This window comes from Erinaceus europaeus, chromosome 16, assembly GCF_950295315.1.
Source record: "Erinaceus europaeus chromosome 16, mEriEur2.1, whole genome shotgun sequence".
Taxonomy (NCBI): Eukaryota; Metazoa; Chordata; class Mammalia; order Eulipotyphla; family Erinaceidae; genus Erinaceus; species Erinaceus europaeus.
Genome location: NC_080177.1, coordinates 20,241,821 through 20,266,210, shown reverse-complemented (window position 1 = coordinate 20,266,210; position 24,390 = coordinate 20,241,821). Strand labels below are relative to the sequence as shown.

Here is a 24,390-nt window from a genome sequence, read left to right as displayed (position 1 = left end):
CTAGTTAATTGCTCTGCAGTAGTTAATTTCTGCAGGAAATGGAGCAAAATCTCTCCTCGTCGCACGGGTTTGTAACCATCTAGCACGAGCCTTCATCTACTGAGAGATGACAGTGGTTCCTGGCTTTAAAAGGAAAATATGGATACAGAGTCAAAAACATAAGATTTTCTCAATCCCACTGAATCTTCCATCTTATTTTAATGGCAGCAAGGGTTAAATATAATGTACAATAGAACATGATCTTTTGTTTAAAATTTTTATTATACCATGAAATTCCCCTTTAAACTGAGAACATACCAGATACTGTCAATGGGAAAACAACTTACAAAGTTCTATTTACATGTAACTTTTCCAGAGTGTATCTATTGCACACAGCAAGCATGTGGGCCATTCATTCAGACAGCAAGAAGCTGCAGCTTAACAACCAAAGCAATTCTCTTTAAATCTTTAACAATTTGATAATTCATTTAATACACAATGTTTATTTGGTCTTTTAAATGACAGGCACTCTTAAATATATTTCATCAATGCTTTCAACTCCTACTAGACTTTAGCTATAAGTATATGGCACCAAAATTCACTGGAGTAATGTCAACAGTTAGCTAACAATATTTGTTTTCAAATTAGAGAATTTCATGCAGACTTACTGTAAAAAATCAGAACTTCAAATATCAATATCAAATTTTATAAAATAGATAATTAAAAAGTTTTTTCTTAAAAATCCAGTAATTTAAAAATGGGGTATTCTTTGTTTAAATAACCAGATAAATTTAAATTGAATGGACTATAAAACTTAATGTCTTAGAAAATCTTTGGTTTCCAAATCAAGACTATTTCAAAACCCAAGTTTATTCTATTTTCAAAATTTAGAGAAAATCCAAAAACAGTGAAAATTACCCAAAGGCTGAGTGCCAGATTTTTAAAGATCCAAGTAAACACCAGTTACTTCCCTTGTGAGCATAATCTTTTTTTTTTTTTTTTTTAACAAAGTAATTGTTTTATTTAAAGTTATTTATTTTAACCAAAGCACTGCTCAGCTCTGGCTTATAGCGGCGATGATGGGGGTGTGGGGGGCAGAACTGAACCTGGGGCTTTGGAGGCTCAAGCATGAAAGTCCTTTTTCATAACTGTTATGCTGTTTTCCCTGCCCTGCAATTATAATTCCAAAAAGATTTTTTTGTGGTCAATCAGATAACTCCGCACTTTTATGGTTATGAAATCTTGTTTAATTAACTACTGTAGCTGAAAACTAGAATAGTGCTAGCAAAACACTCAGATTCTTTACACTGATATCCAGTGAAAATGTTATTAGCAATATGTGACAATTCATGGTAGGATGCATCTACTTGATTTGACGAAAGGGAGAAAATTGTGGGACTAGCAATAAAATATCAAATTAAAAAAAATTTTTTTTTAGATTCATCTTTATGAGAAAAAAAAAAAAAGAAACAAGAGCATTACTTAGAAATGGCATATGGTGGTACCAGGCATTCAACCTGGGACCTTTTGGGTCTCAGGCATGTTAAGCCTGGCCCCTACTTGACCAATTTATTGATTGACAGGACAGTGAAGCAAGGAATTCTTGATTAAACTGGAGTGGAGCCCTCTGTCCCTGCTCCATGCTGCTCCCCACTACAATTACAAAGTTGTATATGGGGATACATCTACCAATCCCAAGAGAAAACTCAGTGGCCTGTAACTGGACAGACATAAATAGTGCAAAGTTAGCTTTTAAAACCTTTACAACCTTGGATACTGAACCAGAAAACAAACACATTCTTGTTCTTTGAAAGAAATTTAAAATTATCTATTTATTGGATAGAGACAGTCAGAAATCAAGAGGAAGGGAGAGCCAGAGAGGGAGAGAGACAGACACCTGCAGCCCTGCTTCACCACTCGCAAAGCTTTCCTCCTGCGGGTGGGGACCAGGGGCTCGAACCTGGATCCTTGCGCATTGCAACATGTGCGCTCAACCAGGTGCGCCACCACCCGGCCCCACATTCTTGTTCTTAAGAGGGAAAATTTCATCTCTTAAAAGGATTTACACAAGAAACGGCCAGGTTCATCTAGCACCAGAGAGGACATTTTGGGATTCAAATTCCAAAATGTCAAAAGTGCTGAACAAGCCTTTCCCCACTCTGAAACAAGTTACCCTTTTAGAGAAGCCCTCCTGTGAAAGAGACAGGCAGGCCTGATTTTTGAGATCAGGAACACTCAGCTCAGTCCCTACCCCCTAATCTTTTGTTCCTGCTCTCTTTGGCAATGTCAGGTGTTGGTCATCCTACTACTGAGCATCAAGAGCTCACTTTAAATACTTTGAGCACTGGGAAGACAGCTTTTGTTATGAAAAATTTCTTTTACACAAGGATAAAGAATGAACAAGGGGGCGCTGGGCAGTAGTGCACCAGGTTAAGCACACATAGCATGAAGCACAAGGACCTGCACAAGAATCCTGGTTCAAGCCCTTGGCTCCCTACGTGCGTGTGCACGCGGCATGTGTATAACTTCACAAGCAGTGAAGCAGGTCTGCCGGTGTCTTTCTCTCCCCATCTCTATTTTCCCCTTCACTCTCAATTTCTCTGTCCTATGCTATTAAAAAAAAAAAAAAAAAAGAAGGCCTCCAGGAGCAGTGGATTTATAATGCAGGCACCAAGTCCCAGTGATAACCGGAGGCAAAAAAAAAAAAAAAAAAAAAAAAAAGAAAGCAAAGCATGATGAACAGTAGTTTTCCTTACTGGCTGGACAATTTTAGTGGTGATTGAATACTATTTTATGCAATTCTGATTTGCATTCGAGGTACTTCTGTACTGTGCATGTTTACCGTTTTCACACACTTCTCAGAGCTCAACAACTCATATTTAAAATCTTTGATTTCATGTACTTAAAAACAACTTACATGTTCTTTCACTCAAAACCAAGAATTGTCCATATACTTTTTACAGGAAAGAAAATAGCTTTCCTACTTAGATACTTTCTAATACAAATGTCAAATAATGCCCACATTATTCAAGTGAAAAACTGTCATGAATTTAAATGTTTTTTTTAAAACAAAGCATGTAACGTGGCAATACTGATGGCTTTGTTAAAAGAAAAGAGGAAGAAAAAAATAGAAAGCTAGATATTGCTGAGATACACTAGAAATAGTGACTTGGATGCACAGAGATCCTTTCTCCCCTAGAGATCTCTTTCTCTTAAACCCAGGACTAGATTTGGAGCCATCTGTTTTAAACTTGACCTTTTTTTTTTTTTTAAACCAGAGTACTGCTCAGCTCTGGCTTATGATGGTGCAGGGGACTGACCCTGGGACCACAAGAGCCTCAGGCCTGAGAGTCTCTTGTATAACTATTATACCATCTCCCCTACCTCATTCTGCTTTCTTGATGAAAGGAGCAAGCCCCTGGGCAAATTCATGTATGCTAAAAAAAAAAAAAACCAACCAACCAACCAACAAAAAAACACCTCCATGTCAGGAAAGCTTTGAAGTGCTTTATACCTATGAGGAACAACAGCAAGTCAGCCATCATCAGTGTCCCTTTTTTGATTTAAAAAAAAAGATTGGTTTGAAAAATGTTCACTTATGCTATATAAATGATTTTAGAAAAAAATTTTGCCACTGTGTTTTTTAAACCAAGACTCATACATCATAAAATTACGGTAAAATGAAAGTGATTGTAGTAGAAAACAGAAATAATGTTTTAAAATATAAAACACCAACTACAATAATTTTATAATTTGAAATTGGTGAGAACTCAAACTAGGTAAAAAAAAAAAATCCATATAGTTAAAAATAAAAAGATTTCCAGTCTTTTCCCTTCTACCCAGGAAAATTTTACATTTGATGCCACCAATACGAGTTCTTGGTGACCTTTCAAAATCTTCCAAAGATTTCACCTTGGCAGACTACTGGTGGTCTCCTTCAACTCGCTTCTTGCGAACTGTGATACAAAAGAAAAGAAGTCAGTGTTAAGTATATACAATTTTAACTCCCTTGTAACAGACACATTTCTGAATGATCCAGTTGCACCTTTACTAAAACAAAAAAATTCCTTCCAATTAAAAAAAAAAAATCACATTCTTCATCAGCACTGTTTACCTGGTAAGAGCTGAGAGGCTTCAAAATGAGAACTGTGTGTCCAAACCTCACCTGTGTTTGGAAATCTAAAACAGAATGGTCAGCAGTCATCTGTAAATCATTGCATCTGCATTCTTCTCCTTTGTTTGGTGCCAGGGATTAAACTCTGGATCTTATACATGTGAGGCATGCATTCTACCACTATGCTACAGCCCCGATCTCTCATTTTTTAAATTCATATTTCCATTCTAAAATGATTAATAAATTACTATGTTAAGTTTTGAAGTGACAGGCAGTTGGGGTTAGAAACTATTCAAAGTAATTGCATGCTCTTTTGAGTAGAAGCTACAGTGTATTTCCTTAGTCTGTGAAAGAACACACCAAAACACAGTTCATTTTAATGGTAAGTGACTTCTAGGTATGGCTCTCCAAACTTTCCTTCCCTGAAGGGACTCAGAGCTCTGACAAAACAATGAATAAAGAGTAATGGAAAGGGGAGCCGGGCGGTAGCGGGTTAAGTACTCGTGGCGCAAAACACAAGCACCGACTTAAGGATCCGGGTTCCAGCCCCCGGCTCCCCATCTGCAGGGGAGTTGCTCCACAGGCGGTGAAGCAGGTCTGCAGGTGTCTATCTTTCTCTCCCCCTCTGTCTTCCCCTGCTCTCTCCGTTTCTCTCTGTCCTATCCAACAACAAAAACAGCTATGACAACATGGGCAACAAAATGGGAAAAATAGCCTCCAGGAGCAGTGGATTTGGCACCGAGCTCCAGCAATAACCCTGGAGGCAAAAAAAAAAAAAAAAAAAAAGTAATGAAAACCCTGAGCCCCCTTTGGATTGTGAGATCCCATTTGGCTATCACAAACTGGCTCCAAAGAGGCCAGACAACTAGTTTAGCTGATGAAATAAAGAAGGTGCATATGTCCAAGTGCTCTGTCACTAAGCTGTCTCCTGGCTCTATCAACCATCTTTTCGTTTAGCCTGGGGAAAGGCATTTAACTTAAAAAAATTATTTTTGCCCCCAGGGTTATTAGCCAGGGCTTGGTGCCTGCACCACGAATCCACTGCTCCTGGAGACCAGTTCTTCCCCTTTTGTTGCCCTTGTTGTTCCATCATTGCTGTGGTTTATTATTATTGTTGTTGGATAGAACAGAGAGAAATGGAGAGAGGAGGAGAAGACAGAGGGGGAGAGAAAGACAGACACCTGCAGACCTGCTTCACTGCTTGTGACTCCCCTTACAGGTGGGGAGCCGGAGGCTTGAACCGAGATCCTTACGTCAGTCCTTGCGCTTTGCACCACGTGCGCTTAACCCGCTGCGCTATCGCCCGACTCACTAATTTTTTTTTAAACTTATTTACTGAACAGAGAAATCCATAAGTCAAGAGGGAGGGGGAGATAGGGAGTGAGAAAGACAGAGAGTAACCTGCAGCCCTGCTTCACCACTTGCAAAACTCTCCCCCTGCAGGCGGGGGCTGGAAGCTCAAACACTTGCACATTGTAATGTGCGTTCAACCAGGTGTGCCACCACCTGGCCCTGGCATTTAGCTTTTATAGTTAATCTGCATTTATGTATTATTGGTTTTGATAGTATTACTGTTAAATTCCTCTGTTTCTGTTGGACTGTTGATCTATTTATACTCTTCTGTCTATGAAAGCAAGTAGGAGGGCAACTGCCTTTTTGTTCTAAAAGGAGAAACCAGCAGGTTTCAACTGGCCTCCTGTCCAGGCTCCAGGTGTTCTTATATTATCCTGACAGCTGGCGTATGTCTGCTGGCCTTCATAGATGTAATCAGACACTCAGGTGACACAGGTGAAAGTTTATCCAGTTTTTGTTGGGTGGCAACTAGAAGATAAAATCCACTAGGACTAAGGCATTAAGCTCCCAAGAACATTTTCACAAGTCTAACTGGGACTGACTCTCATTTTATTCCATGCTAACAGAGAATGAGTTTCATGTGTTTACTGAAACATTAAAGGGGGGGGGGAATCAAGTGGAGACTGGCATCCTCAAATAACTCACAGATACAGATCTCTGGAAAACATAGAGACATCTGAAAGGTAAACCAGATAATTTCTTGGGACAGAACATTTCCAAGAAGCTTTTCTAATTGCAGCAGGGTCTGGATATTATTGGCAAACCACTTCAGATGTCAAAATGCATGTTATTTTTTTTTAAAGTTATAAACAAGAGGACAGCAAACAAACGGGCAGAGAAATTTGATTAGTTAGCTAGTATAGTGGTGGGTGATATGAGACTCAAAAGCCAATCCACTATTCAAGTATACCATAAAACCTCTTTGCTGTTACAGTTGTCACATTCCTCAGTTGGCAAGTAGGTAGGATTATTTCACTGAATAGCTGAGATGAAGGAAACAGAGAGGGAAAGAAGTTATCACCACCAGAAGACCAAAGAACTTTGAAGGCAAAGGAAATGTATATGCCCAAGATATTTTATACAATATCCAGGTCTTATTTTCTGATATCTTTTAAGGTCTGGGACTTAATTAGACTGTATGTGAAACAAACACGGTTGTGAGGGAGAGTCCCAAGTGTAGGGCTAAAGTCAAGCTGAAGGCCTTAATGCCCACGTCATTCTTTATCTGCCTCTCCTCCTTCCTTTTCCCCACCAGATGAACCTGCTCAGATCTGGCTTATGGTGATGCTGGGGATTGAATTTGGGACCTTTGGTGACTCAGGCATGAAAGGCTTTTTGCATAACCATTATGTTACCTCTCTAGCCCTCTGCTCCTTTTAAAAAATATTTTGTTTCATTTTAATGAGAGACAGAGATAGACAGACAGACATGCCAGAGCACTGCTCAGCTCTGGTTTATAGTGGTGCAGGGGACTGAACCCAGGACCTCAGAGCCTTAGGCATGAAAGTGTTTTCGCATAACTATTATGCTATATCCCCCATCTTAGAGCCTCCTTCCTTCCTTGCCTGCTTTTTGTGGCACTACGACATTACATATACATGATTCCAGGGTGTTATCCATGGACCTTTTCCAGTGCCACCCATGGTGTTCCCATGCGGTGCTTGAACCCAGGGCTTCTTGCACGGTAAAGCTCACACCCTACTGGGTAGTTCTTCCCCAGTTCCCTGGTTCCCATGTGCTTCCTGCCAGCAAGTCCTTGTTTCATCTGTAGATGAGAGGCCTAATAGTCTGGCTCTATTAACATCTTGTTGGATCTGATGCAATTTCTTTGCAAAACTTGACTCTGCTGACTTAACTGCATCTCGACCCCTGGAGGAGTAATAAAAGCAGTATTTTTTTTTTTTAAGTTTCATTTCTATCATATAGTCAGTGATATTACAGAATGGCTCTCAAGTGCTTCTGCATAAAATCCAAAGAACTCTACTGTCTTTAAGAAAAAAAATTTTCATTTTCTTTTGATAGGGGGTGACAAAGAAAAAGAAGAAGGGCCGGGCGGTGGCCTACCAGGTTAGGCACAAGGACCAGCACAAGGACACCAGTTCGAGCCCAATTCCCCACCTGCAGGGGGGCCGTTTCACAAGCAGTGAAGCATGTCTGCATGTATCTTTCTCCCCTCTCAATTTCTCTCTGTCCTATCCAATTACAAAAAAAAGAGAATAAGAAGGAAAAGGAGAAGGAGAAAGAGGAGGAGGAGGCGGAGGAGGAGGAGGAGAAGAAGAAGAAGGAGAAGAAGAAAGAAAAATGGCCTCTAGGAGCAGTGGATTTGTGATGTCAGCACCGAGCCCCAGCAATAACCTTGAAAAAAAAAAAGATAGAGGACAAGACCTAGAAAAGGAAAGACATGTCTTCCAGAAGACTGAAGACACTGGAACACTCCCTGCCGGCTTCTATGAAGCCCACATCACCCCGATACCAAAAGCAGACAGGGACACAACCAGAAAAGAAAACTACAGGCCAATATCTCTGATGAACACAGATGCGAAAATACTGAACAAAATTCTAGCCAACCAGATACAGCAGTATATCAAAAAGATTGTTCATCATGACCAAGAGGGGTTTATCCCAGGGATTCAAGGTTGGTTTAATATACATAAATCAATCAACGTGATCCACCACATCAATAAAAGCAAGACCAAAAACCACATGGTCAATAGATGCAGAGAAAGCCTGACAAAAATCCAACATCCCTTTATGATCAAAACACTACAAAAAAGGGACTAGATGGAAAATTCCTCAAGATACTGGAGTCTATATATAGCAAACCTACAGCCAACATCACACTCAGTGGTGAAGCATATCCCCTCAGATCAGGTACTAGACAGGGCTGCCCACTATCACCATTCCTATTCAACATAGTGTTGGAAGTTCTTGCCATAGCAATCAGGCAGGAGCAAGGAATTAAAGGGATACAGATAGGAAGAGAAGAAGTCCAACACCAGCCCCCACCTGTAGAGAGAAAGCTTCACAAGCAGTGAAACAGTGCTGCGGGTGTTTTCTCCCTCTCCTCTATCTCCCCCTTCACTATCCAAAAGTAAATAAATAGTAAAAACAAAACAAAAATCAGCATAATGAAGCAATTCAGAAATTCAATTTGATACTGTGTCTTACCTAAGTCATTGTTTTTCGTCACAGCATTAGCTGCTCTGGTCCGGGGTCCCTGCTGTGTAAACTGATATCCAAGTTTAAGGATATTTGTATTTTCCTCTAGCATCTTGGCTATTTCCAGTTCTACAGCTGTCCCCAACTGTTGCCTCTGGAATAATTAGAAATAAAACAGTTTTATTAAACTAGATCAAAACATTTTTATTTTATTTTTTGCCAGAGTACTGCTCAGTTCTGGCTTGTGGTAGTACGGGGAATTGAACCTGGGACTTTGGAGCCTCAGGCATAACCATTATGCTATCTACCCCCTCCCTGATCAAGATACTTTTCAAGACAAGTAAAGACTAAGACATTCAGATACACGCTGGTTCTGTTGGTCATTTACTATTTTCCCAATTCTTGCAACACATATGAGAAATCAAGTTCAGTATCTGATCAGAGAGATTTGAAAAGGTATGGGTTACTCTGAGACATACTTCATAACTATGGAGCCGCCAAGTAAAGAAAGGCTGGGAGACTCATGACTCAGTCGTAAAGTATAGGACACACATGCCTGAGGTCCCAGGTCTGAGCTCTCACAGCATGTATGACAGCCTGTTTCTCAAAACAGATTTTAAAATATGTTATTTTTTCTTCATTGGGGGGGGATTAATGGTTTAGTCGACAGTAAGATACAGTAGTTGGTACATGTGTAAAAAAAATATTCAGCATGTTGTCCCATTACTTATAGTAGCCAAGATACACTCACAATCTAGGTATCCATTAACAGAGAAAAGGATACAGAAGACACAGTGCATATGCAACAACACAGATTGACCTTGAGGGTATACTGCTAACTGAAATGTGTCAGAGGACAGATGCCATATGATTTTTGCTCATATATGAAATATAAAGAAACCAAGCAAACAAATGAAACAGATACAAATACAGATTTAGACATGGAGAAAGATCTCTGGTCTTCAGAGAAGGAACATGAGGATAAATGAAATAGGCAAAGGGGAGTCAATAGAATGGTGACCGGTGGAAACTGGACTTTTGGGATGGATATATATATGTGTGTATATGTATATATATGCATACATACATACATACACACATATGCAGGTGTCCAACGACAATGCTGTATACATGAACCTTACAAATGTTATAAAACAGCTAACAATTTAAATGTTTTCATGATGACAAGAGTTGCTCTGTACATATTTCTGTATTTAAACAATATTCTAGATACTCTGTGTCTGCTCATCCTTGTCAAATTCTCTACCTTTCATCTCCTTTCTTCTTTAAAGATTTTAAAAACTGTATTTATTTATTTAGGATACAGAGAGAAACAGAAATTGAAAGGGAAGGGGGAGACAGAGAGGGAAAGGGGAAAGAAAGATACCTGTGGCATTATTTCACTGCTTCTAAAGCTTCCCCACTGCAGGTAGGAACTGGGGGCTTGAACCTGGGTCCTTGCACAGCATAATGTACTAAACCAGGTACACCACCACCCAGGCCCGTATCTAGACTTTTCTAAAGGGATCCCTGAAAACCATCCTCCCACTGGCATCCACAGTCCCCAAGCCCCACACAGGGTGTGAGCTGTCACCTCCCCAAAGGTACTATGAGAGAACACCAACCTGATTGTCAATCTTGAGCTCTGACAGGGCTTCATTATCTCTCAAAGCATCAATTAGTGCCAGAACCCCAACTCCTGTAATAAAATTGGACTCTACATTTAGGCTTTTCAAATGTCTGTTGACTCTCAGCATATCTGCAAAAGCCTAGAAGTTAAAGAAATGTTTCGAGATTAAGATTTGATGACACACACCACACACTACATGTCAAAAATACGTCAGTCAACATCAGGTTTCCTCTCAGTTTCTGTGTTTCATCAATTCCTTCCTTTTTTTTTTTAACCAGAACACTACTCAACTCTGGTTTCTGGTGGTATGTGGGGGAACTGAACCTGGTACTTCAAAGCTACAGGCTTTTTAACCAGAACACTACTCAGTTCTGGCTTCTGGTGCTATGTAGTGGAATTGAACCTGGGACTTGAAAGCTGCAGGCATGAGTCTTTTTGTATAACCATTATGGTCTCTCTCTCTCAAGATTTTATTTATTTATTTATTTATAAGAAAGATAGAAGAGAGAGAAAGAACCAGACATCACTCTGGTACATGTGCTGCCAGGGATCGAACTCAGGACCTCATACTTGAGAGTCCAACGCTTTATCCACTGCACCACCTCCTGGACCACCATTATGCTATCTCTCCTGCTTGACTTCATCAATTTCTCTTCTGGGTATCTTACTCAGATTATTTACAGCTAGGTTACTATAGTGCCCAAATGAGGGTAAATTATGGACTAATTTTTAAGGCAGAGACTAAACAGAATGTTTAGTTTGAAGTCCAGTAGAAGTTCACAGATAACTAGAACTATATGAGCTCAAAGACCATAGAGAAGGAGCTAACTAATCTTAAGTCCCTTGAGGAAGGGTATGTAGCCAACCCACTTTTAATTACACTTTTCATAGGAAAGGGTAGTGCTAGGCCTTCAAGTCAGTGTTTACCAAGCATCATACCAATTATCAAAAAGCTACAAGTGAGGAGATGGGGAAGAAGCAAGAGAAAGAGAAAAGAGCATAGTGTGAGTTTATATGAAACAGCCTCTGAGGAGTCAGCATGGGTCCAAATGCTAGAAAGACATGGATGAGGTCAAACAGCGAGTTAAAGAACAGACAATGTGGGGTTGGAAAGACAGCTTATTGGGTAGGGAGTGTGCTTGTCATATACGTGGTTCAAGCCTGGTATCATATGGAAAGTGCCCTGGCATATTAACAGAATATAAGACAAAAAACATATGGTTATCTCCATAGACCTATTCTTCTTCTAGCGTTTGCCCATAGACCTATAAAAGCATATGACAGAAATGCAACACTAGTGATCTGCAAGGAACCATCTGCAGATATTAAGAACTATATGTGTTGGGGGTGGGGTTGTAGCTCAGTGGTACAGTGCATGCCTTGCATGTATGAGGCCTTAGGCTCAATCCCTGGCACCCAAACCAAAATGAAACAATCTTCACGCAATGGGAGTCGGGCGGTAGCGCAGCGGGTTAAGCGCAGGTGGCGCAAAGCACAAGGACCGGCATAAGGATCCCGGTTCGAACCCCGGCTCCCCACCTGCAGGGGAGTCACTTCACAGGCCTGTGAAGCAGGTCTGCAGGTGTCTATCTTTCTCTCCTCCTCTCTGTCTTCCCCTCCTCTCTCCATTTCTCTCTGTCCTATCCAACAACGACAACAACAATAATAACTACAACAATAAAACAATAAGGGCAACAAAAGGGAATAAATTAAAAAAAAATCTTCATGCAATACTATTGGGCAGAAAAATTAAGTGGAAGACTAGCACATATTACACAACTCCATGTATTTTTTAAAAATACTTATTTATTCTTTCTTGTTGCCCTTGCTGTTTTATTATTGTTATTATTGATGTTGTTGTTGTTGGATAGGACAGAGAGAAATGGAGAGAGGAAGGGAAGACAGAGAGGGCAAGAGAAAGACACCTGCAGACTTGCTTCACCGCTTGTGAAGCGACTCCCCTGCAGGTGGGGAGCCGGGGGCTCGAACTGGGATCCTTACGCCGGTCCTTGTGCTTTGCGCCATGTGCACCTAATCCACTGAGCTACTGCCCCGACTCCCCATGTATGTTTTTTTTTAGAAAAAAAAAATGTCAGGAAAGAAATACAGGAAAAAACAAAAACATGAAAGGGTAGTAAACAATGCCTTGCCTGATAGCAAGTTAGATACAGTAAGTAAAAAAATGGGAGTAGGGGGTCAGGCGATGGCGCACCTGGTTGAGCACAAATGCTACAGTGCACAAGGACCCAGGTCTAAGCCCCCAATATCCACCTGCAGGGGGAAAGCTTCACAAGTGGCGAAGTAGGGCTGCAGGTGTCTCTCTCCCCATCTATTAGTCTATCACCCTCTTCCCTCTCCAATTCTGGCTGTCTCTATCTAATAGAGATTTAAAAAAAAAATTACAAAAAAAAAAAAAGGAGTAAAATAGTTGGTAAATCAGGGGCCAGGCGGTGGCGCACATATTACAGTTGGTAAATCAGTTTAACCAATATTGTAACACACGCTGACAGTGGGCATGATTTCAGTATTATCAGTATTAGCTTACTCACCATGGCAACGGGGTCATTGCTCCGGGTGGCTGCAAGACTGAAACATTTCACATGTGTGTTGGTTTCCAATGCCTTTGCAAAATCTTTCAGGGTTGGGATTGGGATATTCTTGAAAGATAATAATGAAGAATAGTAGTACATTTTAGTTGTCAGGACACTGAGCACATCCGTTATATTTATAACCTGAATGCCCTTGCACTAACAGGAACTCAGAATTCTATTAAAATGCAACAGTGTACAAATGAAAACCACTCAGCTTCCTTCACATCAACCTGATTTCTCTATTACATTACATTTGCACACATGGGCAGACCTAAAAATACAAACAAACAAACAAAAAACAGTGCAACTACCACCATTTCTATAGTATTACAGTGAAGAAAAACAAATCTACCTTTTCTTTTTTTTTTTTTCGTTTTTATTTATTTATTCATGAGAGATGATAGGGGAGAGAGAAAGAACCAGATCTCACTTTGGTACATGTGTTACTGGGGATTGAACCCAAGACCTCATGCTTGAGACTCCAATGTTTTATCCACTGTGCCACCTCCTGGACCATTTACTTTTAACTTTAATTCTTTGTATTATAAGAAGTCAACTCCAGGGTGATCAAAGTGATTCTACTTTTTTTTTTTAAACATTGCTTCTAGGCTTTCTGGCTAAGGTCAAGTAAGCAGTGAATCTATTTTTCTACAAAGAGCTATGAGAGCCTAATCCTAGTGAGGATGCTTCCTGAGGCAGAATGCTACTACAACATACCACCTGTTTCCAGTCACTCAGTTGAAGCTGCCAGAAATTAAGTGAGATTACTTCCACTACTTCAAATGTGGAAAGATACAGAGACAGCATTAATTCCTCCCGTTTAGTGCCAAGACTTCAATTCCCTGCAGCCTGGTTATTTTCACATCATCACCACTGATTTAGAGACAGAGATACATGACAAGTGAACTTTTTAAAAACTTAAGAAAACTAATTATCCAACTATGGATATAAATTCCTCCAAGGCTTTTTCTTGCCTCCACTCATGAGAAGGAGCACCTAACAGGACAACAGAGTTCTTATTCCCCAAGTTCTTATCATTTCCAGATGTTCCTTCCACCCTACTCCAGATGCATCAAGATTTAAAGTGAGATATCTGTAATGAAACTATTATAAAATGGCCAAAACCCAAAAGACAATCTGAGTTTGCTCTTTTAGTAAGTTATTTGTTGTATGCTCTAACTCATATTATCTTTCTTGACCCCAAGCACTGAATTTCTAAAAACTAGATGAGATGCCAGAAAGCTGACTTGTGTTTATTTAAAAGAAGCAAAACAAAAACAAAAACCAAAAAACCACTAAACACTAGTATAGCCACACGCCCTTTGGAATATAACTAAAATATGCCTACTAGCTATCTACAAAATGGAAAACCCCCCCTCCCCAACTCTTCATCTGCACTATTCCAGCCTTTACGTCCATGATTGGTCAACAATTTGTTTGGCTTTGTACGTTAACTCTCTTTTCAACCACCAGGTTCCAGATGCTAGCAGGATGCCGACCAGACTTCCCTGGACAGACAACCCCGCCAATATGTCCTGGAGCTCTGCTTCCCCAGAGCCCCACCCCACTAGGGAAAGAGAGAGGCAGGCTGGGAGTATGGACTGACCTGTCAACGCCCATGTTCAGCGGGGAAGCAATTACAGAAGCCAGACCTTCCACCTTCTGCATCCCATAATGACCTTGGGTCCATACTCCCAGAGGGTTAAAGAATAGGAAAGCTATCAGGGGAGGGGATGGGATACAGAGTTCTGGTGGTGGGAACTGTGTGAAGCTATACCCCTCTTATCCTACGGTTTAGTCAATGTTTCCTTTTTATAAAAAAATAAAAAATAAAAAAAAAAGAAGTGAAAACACATCTGCACAGAGATCTGTTCATGAGTGTGTGCTGTGGCCTTTGTAATAATCATCCCTAATTGTTAGGGTCCCCATTAACTTGTGAATGGATAAACAAATCAGGGCGTGGCTGTACTATACTATAAAACTACTCAACATTACCTTTTTTTTTTGCCTCCAGGGTTATTGCTGGGGCTTGGTGCCTGCACTACGAATCCACTGCTCCTGGAGGCTGTTTTCCCATTTTTTGCCCTTGTTTGTTGTGCTTGTTGTCATAGCTGTTGTTGGGTAGGACAGAGAGAAATGGAGAGAGGAGGGGAAGACAGAGAGGAGGAGAGAAAGATAGACACCTGCAGACCTGCTTCACCGCTTGCGAAGCGACTCCCCTGTAGGTGGGGAGCCAGGGGCTCGAACTGGGATCCCTATGCTGGTCCTTGCACTTTGCGCCAATAAACAAACCTTTTTAAAAGAGTGGCCGATCCCTTGGAGATCAGAGAGATTTACTCTGACAATGTGCAGGGTTTATTATATGCTTTAGAAAGCATGTCAGAAAAATAATGTTACACTTTGATTTCTAAAGTCTGAAGAGATAGGTATTAGTGTACTGTTAGGAGCAAAAACTTTACCTTTTTTTTTTTTTTAATTAATTTTTTTTTATTTAAGAAAGGATTAATTAACAAAACCATAGGGTAGGAGGGGTACAACTCCACACAATTCCCACCGCCCAATCTCCATATCCCACCCCCTCCCCCGATAGCTTTCTCATTCTCCATCCCTCTGGGAGCATGGACCCAGGGTCATTGAGGGTTGCAGAAGGTAGAAGGTCTGGCTTCTGTAATTGCTTCCCCGCTGAACATGGGCGTTGACTGGTCGGTCCATACTCCCAGCCTGCCTCTCTCTTTCCCTAGTAGGGTGGGTCTCAAACTTTACCTTTAAACAGAAAGAATTAGGCTGTGTCAAAGCTACCCTTTCTGGGTTTGGGCAGTAGTGTACCCCATAGAGCACAGGATGCCATATGAGAGGATTCAGGTTCAAATCCTCAGTCTCCAACTGCTGGGGGTGGGGTGTTCATGAGCAGTGGAGCAGTGCTGCAGGTGTCTCTCCTCCATTTCTCTCCCTCTCTCAGAAAAGAAAGAAGAGGCCCAGGTGATGGTACAGTAGATAAAGCCTTGGACCACTAAGTACAAGATCCCAAGTTCTATTCCGCATATTACGCGTGCCAGAATGATACTCTGGTTCTCTCTCTTGTGCACATGCTCTCCCCCCCCCCCAATTAATAAATAAATAAAACATTAAAAAAGAAAAAAGGTCACTGTGAATGGTGGACTAGTGCAGGCCAGTGGCAAACAAATAAACAACCAGTCCACCCTGCTGTCATCTTGGATGGGTTGACTCAAAGCAATTCAAAACGATGCTGCTATTTGCTCAGGACACCTACCTTTATATTATTCAAATTAACTTCAACAAGATGAACATCATTTTCCTTAATTCTCTTTAAACTCTCTTCAACATTGGTTGGATTTGGTGGCTCATCAAATACCGGGAGAATCTTTTCACCTTTTACCACGTCTGTTAACATAGGAAAAGAGCAGGAGTCTCATTGGTTGGTCCTTGTACATAGATGTATGTATCGATTCGGCAACTCACACAAACAGGCAACGAACAGAACTCATCTGCTGTGCATTTACTGAAGTTGATGCATGAAGAAGACAAAATACATGTATCAAAGGACTGGAATTCCCAAGGAGTTTTAGGCACTCACTTGAAAAGTGTTCCTGGTCGACACCATTACTGCTTCCTACTATATTACAGAATTCTGTGTTCGTTATCAAATTGTGCATCCCAAGAATGGCTGTCAATGAGAAAAAAAAAGTTATTCTCTATTTCCTTCAGTTTCAAAGCATAAGTAACTAATTTACAACCCGAAACTTCTATCGATCAAGAATTTTAAGTTCTCTGGATATCACACATAGATTTTATACCCAAAAACAAACAAAAACAAACAAAAAAGAGACAGCACAGAATGATTTGAAAGTCACCTATCATCTTCTCACTATGCTTATACATTCCCCTTGTTATTTTCTAAATTTAGATTTCCTCAAATCCCTTAATTCTGACGTAGTGGGAGCCAGCTTCACCTTAAATGTAAACCTGTCTAGCTCCATCTAGTGGCAAACAGAGAAAATTGAAATGCTCTCATTTTTGCTACTTTCCCTCATAGTTTCTAGGAGTAGGAGATAAAAGGCAGGTTTCCTACTTAATGTTCAGACACCAAAATTTCACTTCTTAGAGAATTAAAAAAAAAAAAAAAAAGAAATCCTTTTGTGAAAGTTATAGTGTTAAAAAAACAGGGTCAGGGCTGGGAAGATGGCGTAATGGTTATGCAAAATACATTCATACCTGAGACTCTGAGGTCCCCGGTTCAATCCCCAGCACAAGCGTAAGCCCAAGCTAAGCAGTGCTTTAGTCTTTCTCTGTCTCTCATTAAAATAAATAAAACATTTACTTTTTTTGTTTTTAAATAAAGGACCCAGTATATGGTTCTTTGGTCACTGCCATCTCGGCAAAGGAAGTATGTACTTCACTAATGAATTTGTTTTGGGACATACCTGCAAGGTCACACAATTCTGTATCTGAAGCACTAGTCAAAGCTTCTTCTAATTCTGGATCAAGAGACACTTTTTCTTCTGCAAAAGTCTGGATAGGTTTCTGTTTAGGGATGAATATTTTGCCTGTAAAATGAAGCAATCTGTTAACTCTACCACTTGCTAACCCCACTGAGGTGCCAGTGGCTGCGGGACAGACACCCACAGTGCTCATTCCAATACTGAACTAAATGAAACACTGACTTAATCTCCTAAGCATCTCACTTTGCTGTACTTAGTACAGTCTGCACATCTGTCTTTTTTTTTTTGTACTTTTCAAATTATTCCCTTTTGATAAATTCCTAAAAGTCTTTATCTTGAGCCTTTCTCCCTTCTCTTTCTCCTCTCCCTGCCCCCGCTCTTCCTTCCTTTCACTGCCATCAGGGTTATTGCTGGAGTTCGGTGCTACAAATCTATCACTCTAGGTGGTCTTTTTTTAAATATATGTATATATATATATATTTATTTATTTTCTCTTTTGTTGCCCGTGTTGTTTTTATTGTAGTAGTTATTATTGTTGTTACTGATGTCATCGTTGTTAGATAGGACAGAGAGAAATGGAGAGAGGAGGGAAGACAGAGAGGGGGAGAGAAAAGATAAGACACCTGCAGACTTGCTTTACTACTTGTAAAGCGACTCCCCTGTAGGTGGGGACCATGGGCTTGAACCTGGGTCCTTGTGCACTGTAATGTGTGTGCTTAACCAGGTATGCCACTACCTGGCGCCTACACAAATAGTTTTTAAAAATATTTTATTCCCTTTTGTTGCCCTTGTTGTTTTATTGTAGTTATTATTGTTGTTGTTGTCATTGTTGTTGGGTAGGACAGAGAGAAATGGAGAGAGGAGGGGAAGACAGAGGAGGAGAGAAAGACAGACACCTGCAGACCTGCTTCACCGTCTGTGAAGCAACTCCCTTTCAGGTGGGACCTTCCACCTTCTGCACCCCATTATGATCCTGGGCCCACACTCCCAGAGGGATAAAGAATAGAAAAGCTCTCAGGGGAGGGGATGGGATATGGAGTTCTGGTGGTGGCAACTGTACCCCTCTTAACCTATGGTGGTGTCAAAATTTCCATTAAAAAAAAAGCGGTACCCAATGTAGTGGCATCCTTAAGTCATTTTAGGATAGTCCTATTTTTTCCTTTATGAATTTTGAGAGACAGAGAACACAAACCTGAGAACCACCCAGCCGCTTGTGAAGCTTCCTCCTTGCAGGTGTACATCTCGATCCTCTAACGCTGTGATGTGTGCACGCTACTGGCTGAGCCACCGCCTGGGTAGCTCCTAAGTAGGGATATTTCTAAAGCTTCCTAGATGACTCTGATTTTTACCTACTCATGTTGATTATCAGACGAGCATTAATCTGTATAATCATATATATTTTTGAAGATTGAGATATCCTGGATGGATTTTGAACTGTAAATACAGGAGGCACTGGGCTTGATCCCCAGCACCACAAAGATCATCAAGGGAACCATATACGTACGGTAGCAGTGGTGCACTGGTGTCTCCTCTCTCTCTGTTTCCCTATCTGCCCTCTAAGGACAGATAAAAGTTGAGCAAAGTAGTCACCCTGGGTTCATTTCCTGGCACATTACAAAAAAAAAAAAAAAAAAGACTGAAAAAGAAATGTTATGTCCCTTACCCCCAAATGAAACAAACAGAAACAGAGCTATGACTCTTGGTTGCTAAGACTATTAAAATAGTTCAGTAATGTTTCTGCAGCTAAAGAAATAAAAGGAACCAAGATAAGAATTCATATAATAGTAGCTTAATATTCAGCATTTATCTAAGCCCATGTTTGTGCCAAAAAGAAGGGTGAAAAAAGAGAATATCTTGCCAATATCCTTCTTATTGCTATAAAACCAGGAAGATACTTCAAACCATGTTAATTATATTGCCAGATCTAGACTTTGTCAATTTTGTTTTGGTACTAAATTATAGCTACCAAAAATTTTTAAGAATTAGCCAAGCAATAAGCTCCCAACCCTGCTGAATATATAAAAAGATTAACAAGAAACAGATATGGCACTTGGTTATTTCATTCTCACGAGGTGAAAAGTCCTAGCTAACTTTATTGTTTGCTCACAAGCTATCTTGTTCCAGAAAAGATTTTAGACACAATTGCGCTGCGCTATGTCCCAGGTATTTGGAGATACACCTTTTATAGGGAGCACACAAACCTCTAAAGAATGAGGGGGCAGGCCCTGGAAAAGTATTTTTTGTCTTTTTATTTGTCTCCAGAGTTATTGCTGGGGCTTGGTGCCTGCACCACGAATCCACTGCTCCTGGAGGCTATTTTTTCCCCCTTTGCTGCCCTTGTTGTTTTACTGTTGTTGTGCTTATTATTATTGCTGTTGTTATTATTGTTGGCTAGGATAGAAAGAAATGGAGAGAGGAGGGGAAGACAGAGAGGGGGAGAGAAAGACAGACACCTTCAGACCTCCTTCACTGCTCGTGAAGTGACCCCCCTGCAGGTGGGGAGCCAGGGGCTCGAATCGGGATCCTTATGCCAGTCCCTGCGCTTCACGCCATGTGCACTTAACCCTCTGTGCTACCGCCCAACCTCCAGTATTTTTATCTTGACTAAACATCACACAGATGCCTGCTCAACACTTCAACATAATTACCAGTATATGTGTATGCTAGGTAATAAAGTAGAAAGACACCATGAGGAAGCTTTAACTCTGGGGAGCTAACATTCTCAATGAGATGACTAGAGTGTATAATTCTTAACACTTATGCTCCTACAGGAAGCAGAAAAAGGATCTATCCATGTGCTTGAAACAACCCTCAAACCAACATGATAAGTGAAAGAACTTATTACTATTATTATTATTGCCTCCAGGGTTATCACTGGGGCTTGGTGCCTGCACTCCAAATCCACTGCCTCTGGAGGCCATCCACTGCCTCTGGAGGCCATCCACCCCCATTTTTTGTTGCCCTTGTTGCTGCTATTATTGTTATTGCTGTTGTTGGACAGGACAGAGAGAAATGGAGAAAGGAGGGGAAGACAGAGGGGGAGAGAAAGACACCTGCAGACCTGCTTCACTGCTTGTGAAGCGAACCTCCTACAGGTGAGGAGACTCACAAAGCACCCTGCATTCCTTAAAACATTAAGCCAGCTCCCCCTGCTCCACCCTGCATTCCTGATACTATAGCCGATCTACATAACCACTGTTTTGTCTGAAAGATCCCCACCCATTCCATTCCTTTGATCTATCTTCTTTCTACCCTCAAGACCCTCCCTGCCTGCAGGGTAACATTAATCCTACCAGTTAAAACCCTCGCAATAGTTGCTAAGGAAGTTCCTACCTTCCCAGCCCCTTTTGCCTTTCTCCGCCCCTTTCCTAGCCATTTCCATTTCCGACTTGCCACTTCCAGGTCTGCCCTTTAAAAGCCTTGGCTCTCTGATCAATAAAGGAACTGCACTGCCTCGCCACAAGCTTGGTTCATGAGTCATCTCCCTTGTGTCACTGAGAGAGTAGCAGCCCAGGCTGGCTCCAGTCACATTCTCTCAAACCCAGAGAGTACGTGCCCGGGAAGAGGCACCCCCATGCTAGCCCAGCAGAGCAGGAAAATTCAGCCCACAAAGAGGTGTAAAAAAAAAGTTCATTTATCAAAACTGACTTAACAATGATAGATGATGGTAGGTAAGAATATTCAAGCAGTTATAGTTACATTCTGTATGTTCAAACATTAAGTGGAGATGAGGGCTATATGAAAAAAAAAAAAGAAGGAAAAAAGGGGATACACAGCTGATGGTACATTGATGACAATAACAGATAAATTTAAAAAACTTTAAATATATATATTTTAATTATAAAAGAAATAAATACAGAGAGAAAGGGACAGAGAGAGACTAGAGCACTGCTTAGCTGTGGCTTATGGTGGTGCTGGGGATTAAACCTGGGACTCTGGAACTTCAGGCATGAAAGTGCTTTTGCATAACCATTGTGCTGTCTCCCCAACCCAATAAAGAAAAAATTTAAATGATGGAAAACAATAATCAGCTATGATGTCTACACTGTGCACTGACACTATTCTCAGAAAGGAGAACAGGCTGAACATTGAATATACCCTCTCGATCCCTGCTGTTGATATATGTAATATATCAAGATACATATATTACATATATTGTAATATATTAATATCATATATAATATATATTACATATATTGTAAAATGTCAAAGAGAAAGAGAATAAACTTCCCAAGATTTAAAAATTATATTTTAAAGTAAAAGGAGTATACACTGAAATTACATTTCCTCAAAATTACATTTCCTCTGATCCATGGAAAGACATTTCCTTTAACTTTTACCAGATTATTGATAGCAGGATACTATTCCTGCCATCAGCTTATTAGATTTAGAAGATTTGACAGACACAGATTGCAGTCTATTGTAAATAACACATCTGAAAACAATCAATATAGTTTCTGACAGCTGTGTCTTACTAGCTGCCTACTTTTTGCTGTTAATTTAAGTACACTATTAAAAGTAGGACATTTACTAGTATAGGTCAAAATTTTTCCCCAAAAAGGACCAAAGATGTAAAGCCTTGAATTTCATTTAATTAGGACTCAAGTCTTTCTCAGATATTGACACACTTTCAATATTGTAAACTATACAATGATAAATAATTGCTGCACAAGTTACAAACAAAAATTACTTATTTGTTTATACATAACAGCTCTCAATTGTCATTCTTGGCTGGTCAGATCTTTAAAAAAAACATTTTGAAAGGGAATAGTGGTGGCATACCTGGCTGAATGCATGTTACAATGCACAAGGACCCTGGTTCAAGTTCCTGGTCCCTATCTGATGGGGAAAGTCTCACAAGTGGTGAAGCAGTGCTTTCTCCCTCTCTCTTCTCTCCCCTCTCAATTATTCTGTCTCTATCCAAAATAAATAAATGAAATTCAATAAGAGATTATGAAAAAATATTTTGAGATAATCTAGCAAGATAAATTCGGCATGGGATAATTTTTTTGTTCATGGTCAAAAGGAAAAATCCCCAAATTTCTAATTTTCAATCTTGTGGACATTCCCTTCTGTCATATTAGATCTGTGTAACTTTAGCTAAAGAAAGTGAGTGTGCCTTTAAGAACAACAAGTATGATTAGCCACCACTTAATTGCCTCAGAATATGAGAATGTAATTTTAAGGATTAGATAACTAATCCTTTAAGTGGCTCCTGATTTGCTGCTTTAGAACAGTGCATTGTTATCTGATTGATGTACTAAAAGTAATTTATGAGAAATCTGTGATTTGGCATATAATTTGGAAGGGGTTCAAGAGACCAAGTGACATCACTGTAATATTATGTAACACAGAAAGCTGACATTACCATGGGTTACTGGACTGAGCCCAGTCATTTCACTTAAAAAAAAAAAAAAGGAAGATTTAGTTTGGAGACCAGTGACACATTTTATGGATATGAATTAGTCCAAGCACACCAAAAAAGTGGCATGTCTTTGTTTCTTAACAAAGGCAGGTTTGTAAACTGTTTTATGAAGGATGAAGAGAGCCTGGGCTCTCTCTTCATCTCTTCCTACTAGCTAGGAAGGCACCCTCAATCTGAAAGTCTACCTCCTGTGAAATAAGTTATTCAGCGGCACTGGATGGTGGTGCATCTGCTTGAGCAAGGACCTGAGTTCAAGTCCCTGGTCCCTACCTACAGGGGAAAACTTTGCAAGGTAATACAAAAAAGGTAGTTTACTAAAAAAATAAGTTATTCAGTAAGAAAGTACACGCTCAATCAAGGAGGATGTGGTAGAGTTAAGGAAGAGAAATCTTGAAAAAACAAGCTCTGGGACCAGGGAAGTGACTCATAGGTAGAGGGCATGCCTTGCATATATGAAGTCCTGGGTTCAGTCCTTAGTACTGCATGAAAACAAGACAGACAAATAGAACGTTATAAATAATGAAGCAATGCTTTGGTCTCTTATAGGAAGGGGGGAAGGAGAGAGGACAAGAGAAGAAAGAAAGAAAGAACAAAAGAAAGAAAGGAAGGAAGGAAGGAAGGAAGGAAGGAAGGAAGGGAAAGGAACAGCGAGGGAGGAAGGGAGGGAAAGGGAAAGGAGGAAAAGAAAAGGAGACAGGCGAAGGGAAGGGAGCAGGAGGGGAGGCAAGGGGGAGGCAAGAGCACAGCACAGCAAGCCCTGGGTTTTCAAGGACGGGGAGAGAACAGCCAATAAGATGCAGATGAATGATCCTGAGGAGCTTTTGGAATGTGATTAAGAGACTGGCAATCGAACCCAAAGAAAAGAAGGTTCATGTGTGACTATGGATAAACACGGCTAGTTACTTTAAGGATGAAGAGTCTAGGCTGGATTTGAAAAAATTGCAGTTGGCTTTTAGCTGTATTGCAAAGTAGAGCTCTACACCCAAAGATGATCGTTGCTGCATGTGAGTGTACACTTCTTCAGGTACATGGCACTCTGACGTGGGTGGGAGTGCTTGCTTCTGTCAGATGGATTGCTAAAATTATAAAACACTGGGAGTCGAGCGGTAGCACAGTGGGTTAAGCGCATATGGAGCAAAGTGCAAGGACCGGCATAAGTATCCCAGTTCGAGCCCCCGGCTCCCCACCTGAAAGGAAGTCGCTTCACAGGCGGTGAAGCAGGTCTGCAGGTGTCTATCTTTCTCTCCCCCCTGTCTTCCCCTCCTCTCTCCATTTCTCTCTGTCCTATCCAACAATGATGACATCAACGACAACAATAACTACAACAAGGGCAACAAAAGGGAAAATAAATAATAATAAATTAAAAGAATTATAAAACACTGAAACTCAAAACCTCATTTCTGTGGTTCTGTACTCCTCAGAAACTGAGAACGGGAATCCCTTGTTTGGGAATGACACACATATGATCTTTGTACACGGCAATATAAGTGTGCTTCCTTTACTAACGTGGGGGGTGGAGAGGAGAGAGAGATCCCAATTTGAGCCCTCAGCTCCCCACCTGCAGGGGAGTCGCTTCACAATCAATGAAGCAGGTCTGCAGGAATCTTTCTCTCCCCCTCTCTGTCTTCCCCTTCTATCTTGATTTCTCTCTGTCCTATCCAGCAACAATAAGAACAAGG

General features: G+C 40.6%; 1 protein-coding gene across 7 annotated transcripts in view; it reads right to left on the bottom strand.

Moving 5' to 3' along the window:
• Positions 1–242: 242 nt before the first annotated feature.
• The window catches only part of TMOD3 (tropomodulin 3), a 64,194-nt gene continuing 40,046 nt past the window's right edge, over positions 243–24,390 (bottom strand). For 5 of the 7 annotated variants that reach the window (XM_060174676.1, XM_060174677.1, XM_060174673.1 and 2 more), the window contains 7 exons: positions 17,269–17,391; positions 16,422–16,511; positions 16,098–16,228; positions 12,785–12,892; positions 10,231–10,374; positions 8,615–8,759; positions 243–3,935 (listed from right to left, as the gene is read on the bottom strand). In XM_060174676.1, coding sequence (XP_060030659.1) covers positions 3,901–3,935; positions 8,615–8,759; positions 10,231–10,374; positions 12,785–12,892; positions 16,098–16,228; positions 16,422–16,511; positions 17,269–17,391 — 776 coding nt within the window. In that variant the 3' untranslated portion in view covers positions 243–3,900. Of the gene's footprint in view, positions 3,936–6,168; positions 6,430–8,614; positions 8,760–10,230; positions 10,375–12,784; positions 12,893–16,097; positions 16,229–16,421; positions 16,512–17,268; positions 17,394–24,390 lie in introns of those variants that run through there. The other 2 variants (XM_060174679.1, XM_060174678.1) reach the window with 2 other exon arrangements.